At 43.6% G+C, this 24707-nt stretch overlaps 1 protein-coding gene across 1 annotated transcript in view; it reads left to right on the forward strand.

Annotated features, from left to right (window-relative positions):
* The window catches only part of CNGB1 (cyclic nucleotide gated channel subunit beta 1), an 82434-nt gene extending 58534 nt beyond the window's left edge, over positions 1–23900 (forward strand). The window contains exons 33-36 of the mRNA XM_071208983.1: positions 1171–1289; positions 1550–1696; positions 18302–18518; positions 21060–23900. Coding sequence (XP_071065084.1) covers positions 1171–1289; positions 1550–1696; positions 18302–18518; positions 21060–21368 — 792 coding nt within the window. The 3' untranslated portion in view covers positions 21369–23900. The remainder of the gene's footprint in view (positions 1–1170; positions 1290–1549; positions 1697–18301; positions 18519–21059) is intronic.
* The last annotated feature ends 807 nt before the right edge of the window (positions 23901–24707 follow it).

Consider the following 24707-nt stretch of genomic DNA (forward strand, 5'->3'; position numbering starts at 1 on the left):
CATGTGGTAAAGTGAAAATGTTGAGAGTAACTCCCCAGTGGCATGGTTGTAAGGATTGAGTAAGATGTGTGTACAGTTTGGTCCCTTACCTGGCACGAAGTAGGTGCAATTGCTGCTGCTATGATCCTCTTGGGTAATGCAGAATTTGCTTTAGATAAGAAAGGACTCGCCAGGTATTGGGGTGGGGAGGGTGGGGCACGTGTTGCTGTTGGAAGGTGAGGTACTTGATGAGCATGTGTGAGTGGCGCCCTCTGCTGGCCAGTTTTGCTCTGAGCCAATCTCACTGAGCCATCCATGGGCCACCCCGGGCCTCTCAGACCCCAACTTGGGCACAGAAAGAAGAAAACAAAACTTTCTTCCTCTTTGTTTAAAAGGGCCAGGTATGTTTGAGATGCACAGGAAACGTTTGCTGAATGAATTACAAATCTAACCGAGTGATTGTCTCTTGGTCTCTCTCCCTGCAGTCAGGCCAGGTGTGCTGGACAGACAGTGGACGTGGGCAGGGGCCCGTCCCTGAGGATTGGGGCGTCCTCGGCAGGCTGGGTATTTCTGACTGCTGCCCAGAGCAAGCCATTCGTTTGTTCATTCATTCGGTTTGACTTGGGGTTCCAGACCTGGTCTGCCTGTGTTCCAATACAGGCTCTGCCGCCTTCTATTTTTGTGACCTTGGGCAAATTTTTCCTGCCGTAGGACGTTTTTGAGGATTAAGTATGTTCATGCACACGAAGCACTAGGAACAGGGCCTGACATGGAAAAATATTATGGAAGTGTATTAACAATAATATTGTCTTATTTCAGCTAGCAGATGCCTATTGGGCTCCCGATGGGCGCTAGGCATCGCTGTCAGCTGATTATTAGACTTTCCAGGCCTCTGGGCGTAATTGGGAGTTTGCAGAATACCCGGCTCCCTGCCCTTCTGCACTTGCCAAGTGCTCTCCTTTCCAGGACACCACCAACTCCGAACCATCACCCTGTCCGCTAGGCAGGTGGGGTCGCCACGCTCCCCAGTCCACAGATGAGGACCTGAGGTCGCGCACCGCGTGTCCTGCAGTGATGGGGTTGGGCTCCCAAGACCCAGGTTCCTTCTCGCTGGGCCACGCAGCCTCTGGGGCCAGGCTGCTCTGGTTGTCTTTGGGGGTGGGCAGAGGGACTCTCCCCTTCTCTTTGCAGGGGGAGATTGGCCGCGAGATGTACATCATCCAGGCAGGGCAGGTGCAGGTTTTGGGTGGCCCTGATGGCAAGTCTGTGCTGGTGACGCTGAAGGCAGGATCTGTGTTTGGAGAAATAAGGTCAGAGGGGAGCTGGGGTGCAATGAGGGGAGTGGGGGCAAACACTGGAAAGAGGGTGGGAAATGACCAGTGGGGAGACGACTTGGGTGGGCCTGAGGATGTGGCTGTGAGCGCGGCCCCCACAGCTGCTGGCATATGCAGGGTGGGCCCAGGAGCTCACTTGGGTGGGGCCCCCATTGGGCTCCAGGCTGGGGTTAAAAAGGAAGATGTTCATGTGATCAGAACCACCGGATCTCACCCTCCTCCCTTCTCTGCCCCAGCTTGCTGGCTGTTGGGGGTGGGAACCGGCGAACGGCCAACGTCGTAGCTCATGGGTTTACCAACCTCTTCATCCTGGATAAGAAGGACCTGAATGAGATTTTGGTGCATTATCCCGAGTCTCAGAAGCTACTCCGGAAGAAGGCCAGGTACTTTATATGTGCCTCTCTGTACATTTCCTAAGAACAAAGCCTTTCTCGTACAGAACCACAGAACTTTCCATCAAAACCAGGAAATATAATACTGAAACAATACTCTTATCTTTAATCCACATTCATATTTCACTAATTGTCCCAACAGCGTCTTTTACAGCTTTTCCTTTTCCATTCATGGATCAAATCTAGGGTCACACATTGCATGAAGTTGCCATGTATCTTTAGACTCAATCTGGGATAGTTCCTCAGCCTTTTTCTATCTTTGATGACTTTGACTTCTTGGAAGAGCACAGGCCAGTTATTTGGTAGAGCATCCCCTGATTTTGGCTTGTCTGATGTTTCCTCTAGATCACCTTCAAGGTCTGCAATTTGGGCAGGAATACCTCAGAAACGACAAGTCCTCAGCACAGCATGTCCAGGGGCCCGAATGCCGGCTTCTGCCAATATTGCTGATGTTTACATTGGTCACACTTGGCTAAAGTGGTGTCCACTAGGTTTCTGAACTTTGAAGTTGCTATTTTTTTTTCTCTTTGTAGTTAATAAGTAATTAGGGGAGAGATATCTTGAGACTATCTTGTTCCCCATCAAACTTTCATCCACTAATTTTAGCATTCACTGATGATTCTTAGCCAAATCAAGGATTTCTTTGATGGTTGCAAAATGATGATTTTCTAGCCCATCACTCCTACATTCTATTGTAAGGAAGAACTTTCCCTTCTCTCCCATTTATTTGTTGGTTAATTTATTTATTTTTATCAGTATGGATTTACTTTATCCAATGAATATCCTGCTACAATCATTACTTGGATGCTCATATTGTTCCACATTTGGCCAGGTTGGCTCTTACGACCCTTGTTCACAACCCTGTCCCATTCCTGGAAATGGTCATTTTTTTTTCAAGGAGACTTGATTCCATTTAGTGGGGAATGGTATTTAGAAACCAAGATCTGAGCACTAGGTTGGCTCAATGCTACTATGGAATCGTTGCTTCTAAGTCTTCTTAGTGGACAGAGCTAGGAAACACACACACACACATATAAATACAATACACACACATACAAACATCAACATTTATTTTCCTATCTATATCTATATATATTAATCAATTTCAGTCCATTGCAACAGAGTTCATTCTAATCTTCTTCCTTTCCATATTTGTAACTCCCTTCTCCAACATGAAGAAACCTGACTTCCTTTATCCTAACTACATTTATTCATTTGCTCAATTCTATAGAATAGCGAAAGTAGTTTTAGTGTTACTAGTCCATGCTACTGCTAAAAATAAACCTTCTAAGTAGAATTCAAAATTATTATTTGAATTAGTTCTCTCTTTTACCCCTTTAGTATGATTATTTTATTCATTTGAAATATAGGTAGTTTTCTTTCCATTTGCATTAAATTCAAATTTCATTTGCATTTCTCCCCCATCCTTGTTTACTTTTTTTGTATTTAAACATTGACGTGGTTCCCAAAGTCAAAACTGTCTAAAACAGTATACTCAGAAAAGTATCTCAACTCCTGCATTGCTTCTACCCTGTTGTCACCCATCTCCTATAGGCAATTGCTTGAGTTTCCTAGGGCTGCTGTAACAGAGTACCATAAACTGGGTGACTTAAAACAACAGAAATTTGTTCTCTCACAGTTCTGGAGGCTAGAAGTCTGAAATCAAGATGTGATGCTGGGAAGGCCATGATCCCTCTGAAAGCTCTGGGGAAGAATCCTTCCTTGCCTCTTCTAGCTCCTATTGGTTGAAACAGAAATCCTTGGTGTTCCTTCGCTGTCCATGCATTTACTCCAATCGCTGCTTCACTTCTCACTGTCTGTGTGTCTGTGTCCAAATTTCCCTGTTCTTATAAGGACACCACTCATGTTGGTCTACTCTAATCCAGTATGAGCTCATTTTACTTGATTTCTTCTGCAAAGACCCATTTCTAAATGAGGGCACAGTCACAGGTTCCAGGTGGACTAATGAATGTGGGCAACACTGTTCAACCCAGTACAATAACCATCCCCGTGAGTTTCTGGTTTTGCCTTCCTGTGTTTCTTTATGAAAAATTGGCAGGTCCATGAATATTTTCCTATTTTCCCTTTTTCGTTACACGAAAGGTAGCATACTGTAGATTCTCTTTTGCACTTTGCTTGTTTTCACATGGCAATAAATCCTGGATATCATTCTCTGTCAGTTCATAGACAGCTTCCTCATTCTTATTTCCGTTTGCAGAGCACTTCTGTGAATGGGCATTTATTGTTTAGAATATTCTGCAATTAAAAACAGTGCTGCAGTGATTAACCTTGTGAATCTGTATTTTATATTATTGGGGAGCATGCAATTTTTTTTTTAGAAAAGTAGGGTTTTGCTTCCAAACTGTTAGATCAGGTTTTTAGTTGAATGAGGGAGACAATGAACTGAAATCCCTTAGTAGGCTTAGGAGTGAGGCTGATGGGGCTCACACCCCTTCCAGGGGAGGTGCTGGCTGTGTGACCTTGGAAAAGTTACTTCGTTTTTCTGATCTCAGTTTTCTCCTCTGCAAAATGAGGATAATATAACACTCCTATACTTTGCTACTGTGAAGATTAAATAAAATAGTATCTATGAATGTCTCCAGTGCAGTTCCTGGCACATGGAAGAAATTCAATAAATGTTAATAAGTGTTTCTGTTTATCCTATAAATTTGTCCCTAATTTTTCAATTGCATTAAGCATTTAAATTTCTTAAAAAAAATTTATTTGAAAAACTTTCAAACTCACAGAACAGTTACAAAAACAATACAAACCCCATATGGAAAAGTCTGACATACCTCTACCCCTCTAGATACTCAGATCCACCAATTTTCACATTTTGCCATATTTGCCATATTATTCTATCATCTATCCATTTTCTGAACACTTGAGTGTAGATTGTACGCAACATAACATGCTCCTTGAACACTGCCATGTATGTTTCCTAAGAACAAGGATATTCGCTTCTGTAACTACCTTAAGTACAGTTATCAAGTTCAAGAAATTCAACATTAATATAAAGGTTATAGTCTATATTCTAACTTTTTCTATATCCTGATGATATCCCTTTGGCTTTTTCTCCTCAATTGCTAGACTCCATCCAGGATTATGTATTACATTTAATTACCATTATCTCATCTCTTTAGTAGATTTTTCTTTCTTTCTTTTTTATTGTAGAAACATAAACAACATAAACTTTCCCATCTCAATCAATCCCGAGCTCACCATGCAGTGGGATTAATCACATCCACACTATTGTGGTACTCTCACCACCTTCCATTACTAAAACTTTTCCTATACCGATTATACCCATTCCTATACCCATTCCCACTGTACCCACCCCTGGTAAACTGTACTCTTAATTTCTGTCTCTATGACCTTATATATTCTATACTATTTTCTTTGTGGTTACCATGGGGCTCAAATTTAACACCCTGTATCTATAATAATCTTGTTTGCTTTAATACTAACTTAATTTCAACATTATACACAAGTTACATTCCTATACTGTCTGTTCCCTTACATTCATGTAGTTCTTGTCACAAATTATATGTTTATACATTATGACTTCAAAACCACTGCTTTATCAATACTTTTTATGGAGCTGCCTTTTAGATCCTATAGGTAGCAAAATGTAGAGTTATAAACCAAAAATACAAAAGTACTGGCATTTATATTTACCCACGTCGTTATCCTCATCTTAGATCTTTATTTCTTCACGTGGCTTCAATCTATTGTCTAATATCATTTCCTCTCAACCTCCAGAACTCTCTTTAGCATCTGTCGTAGGGCCAGTCTAGTGGTGATGAACTCCCTCAACTTTTGTTTTTCTGGGTCTGTCTTAATCTCTCCCTAGTTTTTTAAAGAAAGTTTTGGCAGTTTTTTTGGTGTCAGCACTTTAAATATGTCATCCATTGTCTTCTTGTCTCTGTGTTTTCCCATGAAAAATTGGCATTGATCTTATTCAGGCTCTCTTATATATGATACGTTGCTCTTCTCTTGTGGCTTTCAGTACTTTCTCTTTATCTTTGGTATTTGAGAATTTGATTACAATATGCCATAGCTTGTGTCTATTTGAGTTTATCCTGTTTGGTGTTCTTTGAGCATCTTGGATGCTCATGTCTTTCATTGAATTTGGGATGTTTTCAGCCATTGTTTCTTTGAATATTCTCCCTGCCCCTTTCTTTCTTCTCTGGGACTCCCACAGGATGGATATTGGTAAATTTGATAGTGTCCCACGGGTTCCTCAGACTCTGTTCACTTTTCTTTATTCTTTCCTCTCTCTGCTCCTCAGACTTACTGGTTTCAGTAGTCTTCTTATCTTCAAAGTCTCTGATTCTTTCTTTCTGCTACCTTCATTCTGCTGTTGAATCCCTTAGGGAATTTTAAATGTTACTGTAGTCTTGGTTCCTTTTCATAATTTCTATCTCTCTATTGATAGTCTCTGTGTTCACCTGTCACTTTCCTGATTTCCTTTAGTAATTTGTTCATGTTTTCCTTTAGCTTTTTGAGCATATTTGGGACCATTTTTTTTCAAGTCTTTTTTTCTGGTATGTCCCCTGTCTGATCCTCCTCATTGATGGTTTCTAATGTTTTAATGTTTTCCTCTGCTTTGATCATCACTTCCTGATTATTTGTGTGTTTTGTAACCTTTTGTTGAAACCTGGACAGTTTGATATTTTGACGTATTACTGCTGAAATTCAGATTCGGAGGCATCTATTCCTTAAGCTTGTAGCCATCTGGTTTTATGATGGAGCCATCCTTCAATGCTGGGAGAAACTAATAAAATAAAATAAATAAAGTATGAAATAAAACGGAAAAAGAAAGAAAGAATGAAAGAGAAAGGAAGGGAAGGAGGGAGGGAGGAAGGAAGCAAGTAAGCAAGGAAGGAATGAAGGAAGGAAGGGAGAGAAAACAACTTTCCCAGTCTTTGCAGATTGACTTGTGCAAGTGGTCTCTTCAGGATGTATCCATACAATGAGTTTAGAGAATAGCTCCAGGCCACAGCGGAGGGACTTCCCTCATCCTTTCTGCTCATGCATCTTGTCTTGGGCATGTGTGTGTGGCTTTAGGAAATCCCCATTTATACAGTTTGGAAAGTGCCCTCTTCCCTAGGGAACAGTTTCCTCATGGTCCCAGGCACTGCCCTACATGGCCTATGGCCAGGCAGCACATTCTGTGAGTGTCCCTTGAGCCATCTTCTACATGCGGGGCAAGTTCTGGGAGAGCAGAAATCCCTCAGGCCACCACCAGCAGACGGCCAGACACACATGCTCCCAGTTTGTGCACATGTCCCTCCAGAACTAGGACAAGAAATCCACTCTGGGAACACAGATGGGCTCTGCACCTAGCTGGTGAGGGGTGGGGAAGGGGCCAGCAGTGCACCTTGAGGTCCTACTGCTTTAAAGTGGCCTTTTTCTGGATTTGGCACTCACCCTGTTACTGTAGGCCTCTCGTTTTCTGGAGCCCTGAGAACGATGTTTCTGCCAGTTCTTGCTGTCTGTTCAAAGCTTCTGTGGGAAGCTGGAACCCTGAAGCCCCTCCCTCTGCCATCTTCATCAGGTGGATAAGCTTTTTTAATCCACATATCTGGTTTTTCCTCCCTAGCCTTTCATCCCATGTTCGTCATTTTCCACTTCACGCTATGAAATGATTCCATGCAAAGCCACACAGAGAGTGGTTGTGGTAAAGGGAGCAAATTCACCAACATCCATTCATATAGCACAATAATGTATGGAGTGCGTAGCTCTAGGCCCGGGGACACAGCAGGGACAAAACAGTGCTCATGCTCCATTCGGGGGAGCCCGACAATGGACACATGGATGATTGTGTAAGGTGTCACCTCCAGATACGGGCTGTGAGGAACCATAAAGCCAAGTGAGGAAACAGAGGTGATGGAGGGACCTTCCTGAGATAAGCTGGTCCGAGAAAGCTGTTCTGAGGAGGAGGTATTTCAGCAGGGACCTGCCCAGCGCAGGAGTGAGCTGGGGGCTACTGCAGCAAGAGCATCCCAGGCAGGGGAGCAGCATGTGCAAAGGCCCTGGGGATGAGCAGGGCCAGTGCATGTGAGGAACAGCAAGAAAATCGGCAAGAAATCAGAGAGGTTGAGCGGATAAGATTGGTCAGAGTCTTATGGGTGAGGCTTCATAATGACTTTGGCTTTTACTCTGAGGGAGATGGGAGCCATGCAGGGTTTGATACAGAAGAATGACATAGTGGGACATGGTTGTTGTTTTTTTTTAACAAATCAATTTTATTGATACATATTAATACAGCACACAATTCATCCAAAGTGTGCAATCAATGATATTTCGTATAATCACGTAGTTGTGCATTCATCACCTCAATCATCATTAGAGCATTTTCATTTTTTCAATAATAATAATAATAAAAACCAAACTAACAAGAAAATTCCTTACCCCTCGATCTCTCTAATGGTGTCTGCTGCACATAGCTGCTATTTCTAGTTATTCTTGCATACTTATTTATTTATTAAGCAGTTTTATTGAGATATATTCATATACCATATGATCTATCCAAAGTATATTATCAATGATGTTTAGTATAATCACAATGTTGTGTATTCATTACCACAAAAAATTTTAGAGCAATTTCATTACTCCAAAAAAGAAACACTCCACACCCCCTAGCAGTCCTTCCCCAGCCCTACATAACCACTAATCTAATTTCATCTTTATAAATTCAGTTATATAAATGGAATCATACAATATGTAGTACAAAATGTAGTACTTGGTGTCTGGTTTATTTCACTTAGTATAATTTTTTGTCTGATATTTATATCTTGTAGTGTTAACATATATTTGTTCAATTTCAAAGAAAAACAGGCTTATATATGCAATTTTACCCATATTCATATTTCACGAGGTTTTACTATACTATACAGTTCCATGTTACATTTTTTATTTTTCTTTTTTTAAAGATTTATTTAATTATTTATTTATTTATTTATTTCTCTCCCCTTCTCCACCACCCCCCGCCCCAGTTGTCTGTTCTCTGTGTCTATTTGCTGTGTCTTCTTTGTCTGCTTTGTTGTTGTCAGCAGCATGGGAATCTGTGTTTCTTTTTGTTGTGTCATCTTGTTGTGTCAGCTCTCCGTGTGGGTGGCACCATTCTTAGGCAGGCTGCACTTTTTTCGCACTGAGCGGCTCTCCTTACGGGGCGCACTCCTTGCACATGGGGCTCCCCTACGCGGGGGATACCCCTGCGTGGCACAGCACTCCTTGCATGCATCAGCACTGCGCATGGGCCAGCTCCACACGGGTCAAGGAAGCCCAGGGTTTGAACCGCGGACCTCCCATGTGGTAGACGGATGCCCTAACCACTGGGCCAAGTCCGCTTCCCTATCTTTCTTTTTAGAAATATATATTACCTTAGACTTTCCCTTTAAACCACTTTCATACACACATAATAGACTCCTAGTTACAGAAATTATGTTGGCTTTCACCTTTTCTATTCATTTCCAAAGATTAAAACACATCCTTTTTACCAATTCTGCACAAGTTAACCAACCATCAGCTTTCCATTCTTTAAACTCATTCTATTTTCTGGTGACCCGTATTCAAGTTAGTAATTCCACGAGATTACACAATATATTTAGTTCTTAGTAGTGCAATCATACAGTAGTTGTCCTTTGTGTCTGGCTTGCTTCACTCAACATAATGTCTTCCAGGTTTATCCATGTTTTCATATGATTTATGACTTAATTTCTTCTTTCAGCTACATAATGTTCTATCATGTGATGATACCACAGTTTGTTTATCCATTCATCAGTTGATGGGCACCTGGGTTTTTTCCAGCTTTTGGCAATCGTGAATAACACCACTGTAAACACTGGTGTGCAGATGTCAGCTTGTGTCACTGCTCTCATTTCTTTTGAGTATATACTCAGCAGTGGTATTGCCAGGTCATGTGGCAAATCTATATTTAACTTCTTTAGGAATTCCCCAACTGTCCTTCATAGTAGCTGTACCAGGCTACATTCCCACCAGTAGTGAATAAGTGTTCCTCTCTCTCCACATCCTCTCTAACACTTGCAGTCCTCTGTCTTTTTAATAACGGTCATTCTGATAGGTGTGAAATGATATCTCATTGTAGTTTTGATTTCCAATTCCCTAATCACTGGTGATATTGAACATTTTTTCATGTGTTTTTGTGCCATTTGTATTTCTTCTTTGGACAATGTCTATTCAAGTCTTTTGCCCATTTTTAGATTGGGTTATTTGTCTTTTTATTGTTGAGTTGTAACATTTCTTTATAGATCATGAATATTAAAAGCTTATCTGACATGTGATTTCCAAATATTTTCTCCCATTGAGTCAACTGCCTTTTCACCCTTTTCACAAAGTCCTGGGAGGTGTAAAAGTGTTTAATTTGAGGAGGTCCCATTTATCTATTTTTTCTTTTGTTGTGCATGCTTTGGGTGTGAGGTCCAAGAAACTACCACCTACCACAAGGTCTTTAAGATGTTTCCCTACATTTTCTTCTAGTAGTTTTATGGTCCTAGATTTTATATTTAGGCCTTTGACCCATTTTGAGTTGATTCTTGCATAGGGTGTGAGATCGGAGTCATCATTCATTCTTTTGGTTAGGGATATCCAGTTCTCCCAGCACCATTTTTTAAAGAGACTGTTTTATGCCTTCAGCATAGATTTGGTATGTTTGTCAAAAACCAGTTGGAGGGAAGCAGATTTCATCCATCACATGGGAGGTCCAGGATTCAAACCCAGGGCCTCCTGACCCGTGTGGTGAGCTGGTCCATGCGCAGTGCTGATGTGTACAAGGAGTGCCATGTCATGCAATGCTGTCCCTATGTAGGGGAGCCCCACACGCAAAGGAGTGCATTCCATAAGGAGAGCCACCCCGCATGAAAGAAAAAAAAGTGCAGTCTGCCCAGGAGTGGTGCCGCACACAGGGAGAGCTGACGCAGCAAGATGACACAACAAAAAGAAACACAGATTCCCGTGCTGCTGATAAGAATACAAGGGGACACAGAAGAACACACAGTGAATGGACACAGAGAGCAGACAACTGGGGGTGGGGGGAAGGGGAAAGAAATAAAAAACAAACAAACGAACAAAAAAACAGTTGGAGGTGAAATTCGCAACATACAATTAACCATTTTAGAGAGTACATTTTAGTGGAATTTTGTTCATTTGTAATGTTGTGCAACCATCATCTCTATTTAATTCCAAAATATTTTTATTACCCCAAAAGGAAACCCTGTACCCATTAAGCAGTCACTGCACTGCCATTCCCCCTTCTCCATGGTCCCTGGCAACCTCTAATCTACTTTCTTTCTTTATGGATTTACCTCTTCTGGGTATATCACAAAAGTGGAATTAAACAATATGTGACCTTTTGTGTCTGGCTTCTTTCACTTAGCATAATGTTTTGTGGTTCATCATGTTGTAGCATCTATCAGTACCTCATTCCTTTTTGTGGCTGAGTAATATCACATTATTTGTTTATACCATATTTTATTTATCCATTTATCAGTTGATGAACATTTGGGCTGTTTCTACCTTTTGATTATTATGAATAATGCTGCTATTTAAAAAAAACAACAGTTGGCCTTAGAGGTGAGGGTTTATTTCTGGACTCTCAATTCTGTCTTTTTTTATTATTAAACTTCTAGTACAATGTTGAATAACAATGGTGACAGTGGGCATCCTTGTCTTGTTCCCAATCTTAGAAGGAATGCTTTCAAACTTTCCCTATTGAGTACGATGTTGGCTGTGGGTTTTTCATATGTGCCTTTTTATCATATTGAGGAAATTTCCTTCTATTCCTATCTTTTGAAGTGTTTTTATCAAGATAGGATGCTAGATTTTGTCAGATGCCTTTTCTGCATCGATTGAGATGATCATGTGTTTATTTCTTTCAATAGTTAATGTAGTGTATTACGTTGATTGATTTTCTTATGTTGAACCAGCCTTGCATACCAGGAATAAATTCCACTTGGGCGTAATGTATAAGTCCTTTTTTTTTTTTCCTATTTGGGTGCATCATCATCTCTTTGGTGCATCATTTTGCTGTGTGGGGACCTGCACCACTCTGTGCCGTGCTCCATGCAAGTCTGGGACGCTTTTTTTTGTTGTTTGTTTTTTTTTACCAGGTGGTCCTGGGGATTGAACCCAGGTTCTCCATATGGTAAATGGGAGCTCAGTTGCTCGAGCCACAGCTGCTTCCCATGTGTAAGTCTTTTGATATGCTGTTGGATTCTATTTGCAAGTATTTTGTTGAGAATTTTTGTATTTATGTTCATTAGAAAGATTGGTCTGTCATTTTCTTTCCTTTATGGTATCCTTATCTGGCTTTGGTATTAGGGTGATGTTGGCTTCATAAAATGTGTTGGGTACTTTTCCCTCCTATTCAATTTTTTGGAAGAGTTTAAATAGGATTGGTATTAATTCTTCTCAAAATGCTTGGTAAAATTCACCTGTGAAGGCTTCTGGTCCTGGACTTTTCTTTTTTGGGGAGACTCTTGATGACTGATTCAGTCTCTTTAAATGTGATTTGTTTGTTAAGTTCTTGTATTTCTTATAGTGCCAGTGTAGGTTGTTTGTGCATTCCTAGGAGTTTGTCCATTTCATCTAGGTTGTCTAGTTTGTTGGTAGACAGTTTCTCATAATATCCTCTTATGATCGTTTTTATTTCTTCCTCCCTTTCATTTCTTTTTTTGTTTTGTTTTGTTAGATTTCTTTTATTTATTTCTCCCTCTCCCCTCGTTCCCCCCATTGTCTGCTCTCTGTGTCCATTCACTGTGTGTTCTTCTGTGTCTGCTTGTATTCTCATTAGGTTGCTCTGGGAACTGATCCCAGGACCTCCCTGAGTGGGAGAGAGACAATTACTCTCTTGCATCACCTCAACTCCCTGCTCTGCTATGTCTTCTTTTTTTTTTTTTTTTTTAAAGATTTATTTATTTATTTAATTCCCCCCCCCTCCCCTGGTTGTCTGTTCTTGGTGTCTATTTGCTGCGTCTTGTTTCTTTGTCTGCTTTTGTTTCTTTGTCCGCTTCTGTTGTCGTCAGCGGCACAGGAAGTGTGGGCGGCGCCATTCCTGGGCAGGCTGCACTTTCTTTTCACGCTGGGCGGCATTCCTCACGGGCGCACTCCTTGCGCGTGGGGCTCCCCCACGCGGGGGACACCCTTGCGTGGCACGGCACTCCTTGCGCGCATCAGCACTGCGCATGGCCAGCTCCACACGGGTCAAGGAGGCCCGGGGTTTGAACCGCGGACCTCCCATATGGTAGACGGACGCCCTAACCACTGGGCCAAAGTCCGTTTCCCTGTCTTCTTATTTTTTCTACTCTGTGTCTCTTGTTGTGTCATCTTGCTGCACCAGCTTTCAGCATTGGCTGGCACTCCTACATGGGGCGGCTTTCCTGCCACTGGGTGGCATTCCAACGCAGGGGGGCACTCCTGTGCGGGGCAGCATTCCAGCATGGGCTGGCACTCCGTGTGAGCCAGCTCACCGCATGGCCAGCTTGCCTTCACCAGGAGGCCCTGGGCATTGAACCCAGGACCTCCTATATGGTAGACAGGAACCCTATTAGTTGAGCCACATCCATTTCCCCCTTTGATTTCTGATTTTATTTATTTCCATCTTCTCTCTTTTTTTCTTTGTTTGTCTAGTTACGGGTTTGTCAGTTTTATTGCTCTTCTCAAAAAACCAGCTTTTGGTTTTATTAATTTTCTCTGTTGTATTTTTTGTTCTCAATTTCATTTGTTTTCGTTCTAATCTTTTTTTTTTTTTTTTTTTTTTTCCTTATGCATGCTTTGGGAATGGTTTGCTGTTCTTTTTCTAGTTTCTCCAGTTGTTCAGTTACATCTTTGGTTTTAGGTCTTTCTTCTTTTTTAATGTAAGTGTTTAGGGCTATAAATTTCCCTCTCAAGACTGCCTGCCTTGTATCCCATAAGTTTTGTTGTGTTCTCGTTTTCATTCGTTTCAATATAGTTACTAATTTCACTTGCAATTTTTTCCTTGACCCATTGATTATTTAGGAGTGTGTTGTTTAGCCTCCTCACATTTGTGAATTTTCCCCTTTCTTTTCTATAACTGATTTCCAGTTTCATTCCATTATGATCTGAGAAGGTGCTTTGTATAATTTCAATCTTTTTATATTTATTGAGAGCTGCATTGTGTCCTAATATGTGGTCAATCCTGGAGAAAGGTTCATGGGCACTTGAGAAGAATGTATAATTCACTGAGTTTGGGTTCAACATTCTGTATATGCCTGTTGGGTCTAGTTCACATAGTTAAGTTCCCTGTTTCGGTGTTGATCGTTTAACTAGTTGTTCTATGTAATGATGTGGAAGTATGTTGAAGTCTCCGACTATTATTGTAGAGATATCTATTTCTCCCTTCAGTTTTGACAAAGTTTGTTTCATGTGTTTTGGGGTACCCTGGTTAGGTGCATAGATATTTATGACTGTTATTTCTTACTGGTGGATTGTCCCTTTTATTAATATATAATGACCTTCTGTATCACATAACTTTTTTTGTGTTTAAAGTCTGTTTTAACCAATATTATTATACTTACCCCTGCTCATTTTTGGTTATTATTTGTGTGGAATATCTTTTCCCAACCTTTCACTTTCAGCCGGTTTGTATCCCTGTGTGTAAGCTGAGTCTCTTGTAAGCAGCATATGAATGGCTCATGTTTTTTTATCCATTCTGTCAGCCTATATCCTTTGATTGGGGAGTTTAATCCATACAAATTCAATGATATGACTGTAAATGTATTATTTACTTCTGCCATTTTATTCTTTGGTGTTCGTATGTCAAAACTTATTTTCATCTATTTTATTCTTTTGTTTACCCTTTCTGCTATTCTTCTATACTCTCCTTCAAGCCTCTTTCTCCTGTGTTTTTTTTCCATGCTGTAAGGCTTCCTTCAATATTTCCTGCAAAGGTGGATTCTTTTTTATGAACTCTCTTAGTTTCTGTTTATTTGTGAATGTTTAAACTCACCATCATATTTGAAGGACAATTTTGCTGTATAAAGAATTCTCAACTGGCAGTTTTTCTCTTTCAAGTCTGCTAATTGTATCATACCACTGTCTTCTCACCTCCATGGTTTCTGATGAGAAATCTGCACTAAGTCTTACTGGGTATTCCTTGTATGTGATGGTTTGCTTCTCCCTTGTGCTCTCAGAATTCTCTTTATCTTTGATGTTTGACATTCTGAGTAGTAAGTGTCTTTGAGCAGATCTATTCACATTTATTCTGATTGGGGTATAGTGCACTTCTTGGACATATAAGTTCATTTCTTTTGTGAGAGTAGGGAAATCTTCAGCTCTTATTTCCTTAAATACTCTTTCTGCCTCTTTTCCCTTCTCTTCTCCTCTGGGACTCCCATGAGGCATATGTTGTTGCGTTTCATGTTATTATTCAACTCCCTGAGTCCCTGCTCAATTTTTTCTATTCTTTTCTCTCTTTGTTCTTTTTGCTCTTTAATTTCAGTTCTTCTGCCTTCAGTATCACCTATTTTTTTCTTCTATCATTTTGAGTCTGCTGTTGTATGCCTCTAATGTGCGTTTGACCTCACCTATCATGTCCTTCATTCCCATGAGCTCTATTACTTTTTTATTCAGGTGTTCCAGTTCTTCTTTGTGCATGCTCAGTATCTTCTTGACGTCTTTTATCTCTTTAGCCATATTGTCTTTCAACTCATTCATTTGATTTTGGAAATTTGTGTGTATCTTGTTGATTAGTTGTCTCTAATCCTATGTCTCATCTGGGGCTTTGATATATTCCTTTTTGGGGGAGGTGCATTTCTTCCATTTTCTTAGTATGGCTTGTAATTTTTTGCTGATGTCTAGCCATCTGATTAGGGCGATGATTTCTCTCTCTTTAGTAGGGTTTTAGTGGCAGGAGGCTATGTGTTACTGCTACTCTTTGGTTCGACCTGTTCTGGGTCTTTAGCATTATCCCTGTTAGTTGCTCAGATGTGGGCCCTGGATATAGTAATGGGTTGCAGACCCAATTCTTAGGGCCTTGGATGAGGGGGAAGTTTTGCTGTTGCCATTCTTTTCCTTTGTTCCTCTCTCATCTGGGCAAGTGACATAGGTTTTAATTGGATCCCTTTGGCAGGTCAAAGATACATGGAAGTCATATTGACATAAAGGCATAATACAAGGTGCTGGGGTCTCCTGGGGAAGGAAGCTGCCCCAGAACTCAACTTACCTTGCTGCTCTCCAGGGAAGGAACTGGGCCCTTCAAAAGGTCGGTCATCTGAACTTCTTCCACAAAACCTGCCCACTTCCCCCAGCCGTGTCAGCTCAGGGACAGAGAACTATAAGTCTAACTGGCATCAGACCCTACATGCTCTCTTCCTCCCAACTGTGAGAGGAGCAAGCTCAGAAAAGCCACATAGCTGTCAGCCCATCCCACTGGCTGGGTCCAGTGTGGGTTTGGCAAACCAACTGTGATCCCAATGGGATCTCCCAAAAGCAGTAAGATGCCCCACAGTGGACCATGGAACCTGCATGTTACTGGAGAAGGATGGGTGCTGGGATGAAGCTGCCAGAAGAGGGAGGAGGAGCTGATGCATCTTGCAGCCCCAAGTCCTGGGACTGGCGGTCCATGGCATAAATTCATCAGAGTGACTACTGCTCTGGACAGGCAAGCTTGGGAGAGAGGCAGGAAACCCTGTACAAGCTCTGCTCATCTGCTGTCAGAAATGCTGTCTGAGAACCATGGGGTCCTGGTGAAGGCCATGCGTGGGAAACCTAAGACCCAAAGAAATGAAGTGCTCAGATTTCTGGCTCAGTCATTGTAAGAGATGGGGTGAAACTGGTGAAAATGCCAGTGTCTGCTGGAGAAAATGCTCAACTCTTATAGGGGAAACACACGCCATCTGAAAAGGAGAAGGAATTTCCACACAGGTGACAGTATCAAGTATATTAAGAGGCTTTAGATGAATTATCGTGTTGATATTCTCCTGGGGGAGTCCCAACTAGAAAATGCAAGTCTTAAGCAATTAATATCAATAAGCACAATTTAAACCCATTGCCTCTGATTAGATAAGCGGCCAGTAATGGCCTCATTTTTAAACAAACAAGTTTTGCTGGAAGGCTGATGAATGAATTTGCTGATTATTAATCTAAGCCTGCTAGATTGCAAATGAAATCCATTTGTTCTTAAGCCAAACCACTCATCATACATATGTACCATGGAAAATTCTTTGTCAAGACTTGTGCTCTGTTTGATGGAAATTTCTAGCCTTATTTAGACAAACAAGGTGGTTCATTGCATTTAGAAGATCTCTACAACTTTCAAGCAAACTTGGCCATGCCATGCCCCCCACTCTGAGACTCAGTTTCCCAGACTGTCATGGGCACAATAATCCCAACCTTGCTAATCTCACCGGAGTGTTGTCAGCATCCAAGAAGGAAATGACAGTGATGTTCCTTAGTAATAACTAAGATCTAGGGTGCTGAGGTCAGAGGCATAGATTTGAATTCCAGCTCTGCCACTTCCTAGCTGTGTGGATTGGGCAAGTTGCTCACCCCCTCTGGTTCTCCATACCCTCATTTGGAAATGAGGATGAATAAGATTGTCTACCTGTGAGGGTCGCTGTGAGACTCAAATGAGAGTGCGTATTCGGTATCTATTGCTGTGTAACCATAGATACACAGCTTAAAACATCACTCGTTTATGATCTCAGAGTTTCAGTGGGTCAGCTGTCTGGGGATGGCTTTGCTGGTGCCTCTGCAAGGCTATAACCAGGGCGTCAGCCACAGCGGGTCTCAACTGGGAAAGGCTCCACTTCCAGGCTCTCTTGGTGGCTCAATTTCTCATGGTTGTGACACTGAGGCCTCCCTCAGTTCCTACTAGTTGTTGGCCAGCAACTGTCCTTGGTTTCTTGCCCATGTGGACCACCCCCAACCTGGCCACTTGCTTCATCAAAGCCAGCAAGGAAGAGAGGGTCTTCTGGCGAGACGGAGGTCACAATCCTATGCAACCTCATCATGGAAGTGACATTCCATCACCCTTGCTATAGTCCATTGGTTAAAAGCAAGTCACAGGTCCTGCCTACCCATAAGGGAAGGGGGTGGCACAAGAGCGTGAACACCAGGAGTGGGGACGATGGGGGTCCCCAGGGTTTGTCTGACCGCAGTATGCCTGTGAACGACTTAGCACAGCTCTGACACATAGGGACACGGGAGGTGTTGACGATGGTGATGATGGTGAAACGATGATGAAACAGAGGAGAAGCAAAAATCTTTGGGTCCTTTAGAGCTTTTCCTGAGGGTCTGCTATTTCTGATTCCATGTACTAAAGTGTCCGTCACTATTTCCTAACTGTATAACCTTGGCCAAGTTACTCAACCCCTCTGAGTCAGTTTCCTCATCTATAAGGAGCAGACAGTAAGACCCACATGATTATCCTTGTTCTGAGCATTCAATGAGATGCTGTATGTAGAACACTTAGCACCATATTCAGGACAAAAACATCACTCAAAAAGTGTTAGCCCAAAAGAGCCAGCACCACACAACTCCACTCTGCACAAGTGAGCCCTTCTTTCCTCGCAGAGAGTGCTTGTGATGTAAGTGCATGCTGCTTTCTTTCAGGCGCATGCTGAGAAAGAACAACAAGCCCAAGGAGGAGAAGAGTGTGCTCATACTTCCCCTCCGGACGGGCACCCCGAAGCTCTTCAGTGCCGCCCTGGCTGCAGCTGGAAAGATGGGCAAGGGGGCAAAAGGCGGCAAGCTCGCCCACCTCAGGGCTCGGCTCAAAGAACTGGCTGCGATGGAGGCAGCTGCGAGACAGCAACAGCTGCTGGAACAGGTAACGCAGCTGGGAGCTTGTCCCATTCCACTTCAGCTTCATGCCGGGAAGAAGGCCCAGGGGCCTCAGGCAGGGGACCACACATTTAGTTTTAGGTGGGATTGTTTTTAACCCGTTCTTTATACGAGTCAAGATTTGTTTGGTTGCACATAACAGAAATTGGCGTAAGGAAACAGGGAATTTATTGGGTCAAGTAACTGAAAAGTTCAGTCGAAACTGCATCCAGGGGCCTAAATGATGCCAACATGCTCTCCTTTCTGCTTTCCTCGGTGATGGCTTCATTCTCAAACAGGCCCCCAACAGCTCTAGAACTACATTCTTTTTGGCTTAGCAACTCCAACAGACAGAAAGTACCTCTTTCCCAGTGATTCTAGCAAAAGCCCTAGGGCTCACTGTCATTAGACAGATTGGGTCACATGCCAGTTCCAAGCCAATCACTGTGGCCAGTGGAATGTGGTGCTCTGGAGAGGCCTGGGGCACCTGCCCTTCCCCGGCCTGAGTGGGGGGGGGGCATTCCCCAAAGGGAAGTCCTGGTGCTAGTGCAGCTGTAGGAGTGGATGTGGGCAGGGAGCATCCCTCCCCAGATGACAGTGACATTCTCATATTTAATATCATGTCTGTCACAATGTAAAAGATTTAAAAGGAGAAATTCTGCAGACAGGCACATAGCCGCCTCTCTCCACTCCTGTAAATCTAGAGGGAATTTAAAAATTAGTTCTGGGACTTTTTCCTGTGACTAAAGCCAAGAATGCCAACTAGACTGATTGCACTAATTATAGCTTTCATGAGCATCCTTTAGGGAGGCTGCCAGGAATGGGGTGGGGGAGGGCTGGGCAGGAGTGCAGTAGCAGGGCCTCTTCCGATAAGGGGCTGGCAATCCACATGGCCGAATTCAAAGGGGCCCAGTGCATTTGGTCTCAGTCCAGGCTCACATCAGGATCTGGGGGACCAGTCCAGGGGCGAGTTGACCGTCGAAGTCTGATGAGTGACAGAAAGCCACCTGGGGTTCCAGGACATTCCCCTATGACAGCCACTGATGAACCCAGGCTGCCTGGCTCACCAACTGTCAAGGTCAGGATTGGATCGGCAAGAAGGGGTCTTAGTGCTACTCAGTGGGGCTGGGAATTGCCAAGAGCGGGCATCAACTCCAAGAATGTTCTCAGTGCAGTGAAAGGCTTTCGCTGCAATGGTGCTTGCTGCCCCTGAGTGTTAGTTTTCCACCCACGCTGCTCTGAGGTGTGAATTAAGTCCTATAAAAGGTACTGCCCTTGCAGTTTAGAACCAGGGCAGAATGGCAGAGTCCAAGGGGCTCTTAAGAACCTGGGTCCAAATCTCGGCCAGCCACCCGCCCGCTTCATGACCCTGGGGATACTCCTCAAGCTGAGGCCCGGATGACTCAAGGAAGCCAGCTGGCGCTGCAAAGTGCAAATGGAGTACCTTTTATACAAGCATTTTGGCCACCTCCCACGAGTGTTCTGGTCCCATTCCTTAAGATGCTTTGGGAAGTCCCCTAGTGGGCACCATCTGGGCAGGCTCCTTGGAAAGGCATTGTCAGAGTTTAGGGTAGATAGGGGAAGGTGGGACACACCAGGAGATAGAGAAACACAGAGACCCAGGGGTCCTCAGAGCTGCCTTGGGGTCTAGGAGCATCTTTGCTCCCTCCCCCCTTCCCTTCTATCAACATCTTGTAACGAGCAAATTTCAGGTGGTCCAGACCTCACAAGCATGCTAACTACTCTCCGTTTAAGTTCACTATCACCCTTCAAGTGGGTCTCTGGCAGCTAAGGACTACTTGCCCACCTCTGGGGACCCACTCCCTCTCTAGTTCCCCTCGTTGCAGAGATGGGGTCAGACAGTGCAGGAGGCCACAGGTATCTGCAAAGGCTTGGCTTCTTACCAGTCTGGGAGGAACTACAGGCTGGTGACTGGAGGTACCCAAGTCCCCAACACCTGGGCTCAGCTGAGGCTAATGCCAGTCATGCCCAGCCCCGTTTTTCCCCTGGGGAGCTCACCCTTGACTGAGACCTTGCAGAAAGGTGGCCAGACCACCAACTGCTCCTCTCCTCACCCTGTACTTTGTTTGTTTAGAGTTTTTCTCATTCACCCAAGAGCACCCATCCCTGGAGACTGCAGGCGGGCAGCCTTTGCAGAGACTTGGCCCTACTTGGTGGCACCCCTTCATGGTCACAGCTGGCACATTCCATGTCCTCTCCTCTCTCAATAGCTTAGGGAGGCAGCTCTGCCCTTGGACAGGCCACTTCCCCCTGGCTTTCAGCCCTGCCACTCAGCAGAAACCTAAAATACCACCTGCTTCTCTTTCCTAGTATCTTCCACTAAACCCAACTGAGGCTTTTAATCCTTAAACTTCACCATCATATATGGTATCTACCAAATAACCCTGATGTGGCTTCTGCCCATCGGCCAGCTTTCATTCCCTGCACCCGCTGCCACCCTCCTCCGAGGAGGACCGAGGAGGCCAGGACAGGGAGGGGTCTGTGTGCCTCACATAGATCCCTCCCGGCCAACTTTTCCCTATTCCAGGCCAAGAGCTCCGAAGATGGCGCTGGAGAAGGGGGCACGGATGCCCCCGCGCAGCCCGCCGCCCCGGCAGAGGCCGCCCCAGGAGAGGCCGCCCCGGCAGAGGCCGCCCCGGACCAGCCCGCGCCCCCTGAGCTCCCGGCCCCGCGCCCCCCACCACTTGCCTCCCCCGGGAGGCCCGAAGGAGACCGGGAGCCGGCGTCCGGGTCTGAAGAGCACTCGGTGCGGATCCGTATGAGCCCCGGCCCCGACCCAGGCGATCAGGTCCTGTCGGTGGAGATGCCGGAGGAGGAGAAGAAGGCGGCGGAGTGAGGCGGGCCCGCCAGGCTCCAGCCGCGCCCCTGCGCCCCGGCTGCCCCCGCGCAAGGCCAGCGGGCACCGCACCCCGACCCCGCGCAGCGACTGATCCGTCCCCCGAGGCCGAGACGCTGTGCCGCAGCAGGGGCCTCGGTCACTCAGTTACCCGCCCCGGCAACACTCCTGCCCTGACAGCAGCTTCTCAAGAGGCTGGTCTTGAAATGAAAAATTGTATCAAATGTTGGTGTCCCCCAGTAATCGGCACTTGAGAACCCTGCCTCCCCCGCTGTTATTATTTCTAAGAACTATCTAGTTTCTACTTTTAAAGCTTTCCTAGGCAGGGATAGAATGGGGGCTCCATGAGCAAGGGAAGCTTTGTTGGAGAAGTAAAGGGTTATTATTGAATGAATGGATTTTTCCCTCTGGAATCCCTCTCCTCGCCCCCACGCAGCCCACGCAGCCCCCCACGCCCCGTGTTTTGAGGATAGAAACATTTCAGCAGAAAGGAAGGCTGAGTCTGACTTAGGAGGATTATGGCAATTCTGACCAGGTCAGTGGATGCATTTTTCTTTGCTGGGCAGTCACGGTAAGAACAAACTGCTTGTGAGGACGGTGGGCACTTACCTTTCCCAGACTACTATTCAATTCCGAGTCTCATGCCATTCTCAGACTGGGTGAGACTGAAATGGACTTATTGTTAAGAGGCTGCCTGTGTTTCTGAAGTAAGGGAGCATCCTCTGCCTGTCTCCAGAAGGAATTCCGTTTCTCATCAGCAGCGAGCACCAATCTGCTCCTTGCTTTCCACACCCTGGCTATAGAGACGATGGCAGCAACTTCAAATAATTCTCCAAGATGAAATCTCAGAGCAGATGACACCACTTAAGTTTCCGGCGGTTTCTCTAGATCACGTCATGTTTTTTTTTGTGATTCAAGAAATGGAGAAAGGGCCATTGAGTTAATGAATATTTATTGGGAAGATTTTATTTACATACAGCATGGCTCCTGGGGGAGCAGGTGAGTAAAAACGATCTAGTATTAGGGCATTTGTTTGTACCAACAACAATGAATACAGAAAGCCTAGAATTCTGATAGGTACTACCCGTTTTACGTAAGTCCCTTGTTAGGCACACTGTGAGCTGCTGAAGGGGCCTTTCAGGGCACTAAGGTACATGTATTTGTCCGCCACACTAAAAGCAAAACATTCCCACCAAGAAAAATTAATATGGGAGCCTCCCCGGCTGGTCTAGGCATTTCGAAATCCCAGAGTAAAGAACAGATATCTCTAGTTGATCATATTCCCATGATCTGGAAATATGAATAGAATGACGACCGATGATATTATTTTACCCTTTTTTAAAGTTTTCATTAATTTCTTTTAATAGGTAATAACATTTTCATGGGTCAAAATTCAAAAGATACAAAAGGCTACCCAGTAAAAAGTCTATCCTACCCCTGCTCTCCAACCTCCCTGGTCCCTTTTCTGGAAGCAATGCTTTGATCAATTTCTTGTGTATTTTTCCTGTTCCCTGGCCTTTTTTTTTTTTTTTTTTTTCACTAGAGCCACTTCTATTTTTTCATTTAATTTATTTTGGAGATCATTCCCAATCAGTATAGAAAGAGTACGTTTATTTTTTTCATGACTACAATCTGGTCGGTTGTGTTGCTGAGCCATAATATTTAACCATTCTTCTACTGATGGTCATTTGCATGACTTCCAACCTTTTGCTGTTAAAAATAATGCTGCAACAACAAAAAGAAAAATCTGGTAAAGACATCATTTCACTGCTAAACACCTTTTAAATAGGGGAAGTGTGGGGGCTTGAGCAGAGTCTTTTCTTTACCATCCCATTTACCATTTTCAGATTTGCACCAGATACTCTAAGATCCAAGCAATGGCGAATGCTAACATCTTTAGAAAGTATTTCAGAATATTTAAAAGTAAACATGTCACCCTTCAGTAGATGGCAACCTTCACTGTGAGATACTATTTTATGAAGAATTGTTTTTTATATTAATGTTCTTATTCTGTTCGATATCAACCCTTGAATGCATACTGCTTATTATATAAAGCGAGAGATTCTTGAGGTTCCTAAGAATTGTCCTGGAGAGAAAACTGACTTTGAAATGAGATTAGCAGTGTCTTAATTTCACTGTGATATCCCATTAAACAACACTGTCACAAAACCTGGATATCAAGTCAACTTAATTTGAGGCTGGCATTATTCTGCAAACTGAATTGAATTGGTTGGTTACCAACGTATGGATGGTACAACTCTGAAATTGTGTAATTCTGCAACTGAAACAGAACCTTTATTATGCATTTTGAATCTGAGACATTTCCTGCATTTTGGTAGAAAATAAATAGCAAGTTATTTTTCTAAGTGCATAAATATTTTAAATAAAATTAAAACCAAGAACTTATTCAAAATTTCATTATCAAAATGTATTTAGCTACCTGGAATATTTTAATCTGTTTTGTTAGTAAACATGAGCACTCTATTTACCCTCTGACTTTCATGTTACAATGCATTTTAATTAAAGTATTTAGACATATATTCCTGGCTTGTGGATTCATTTCAGAAACTAGTCATGGATGACAGATCCTGGTCTTTGTGAGACCAACTAAGTGAATTTCCTGGCAGAGCCTCCCTAGCTGATCTCCTGCTGACAGCATTGGGGCTGTAGACAGTTCTGCCTTCCTGTTGGTGGAGTGATATAATATTCCTCAAATACCATTTCCATGGCTCCTTTCCACCGTGAAGCTGCAGCTGCTCCCTGGGGCATACCTTTCCAAACCTCCGTAGTCCCTCAGATTGTAAACCCTTCAAATCAACAGACCCTGTGTGAACCTATTGGTTTTGCCAATATAATTTTCCAAGCCCCAATAGACTTTTTCAGTGACGCACAATGCTGAGGAACATGGGCTCTGAGTTCAGACCTCCTGGCTTCTAATTCCGGCTTGACCTCATGCCATGGATGACCCTGGACCTCTCTGAGTCCCTGTGACCTCATCTGTAAAACAGTCATAATACATGTTACTACACAGGGACACTGTGATGATTAAACAAGTTGACAGGCATGGCCACGCCTGAAAGGACAGGACAAATAAAGTCTACTTGCTCAACTCAGTTACAGTTGGAGGAGGTTGGAAGTCCCTTGAGAACTCTGTCTTTTTTGGTTTCTGCCTTGGTCTGAGCTAGACACACAGGAGTGTGAGCGCCTCTTCCTTTGCTCTTTAACTGAGAGTTTATACATATGTCAATGAGCATGTAAATCACAGCTTCCCTAGCACTCATGAATGTATTTAATCCAGTCTCATATAAAAACAGACCCTGGGCTAGGAAGGGCCTCATG

This window comes from Dasypus novemcinctus, chromosome 18 (genome assembly GCF_030445035.2).
Source record: "Dasypus novemcinctus isolate mDasNov1 chromosome 18, mDasNov1.1.hap2, whole genome shotgun sequence".
Lineage (NCBI taxonomy): Eukaryota > Metazoa > Chordata > Mammalia > Cingulata > Dasypodidae > Dasypus > Dasypus novemcinctus.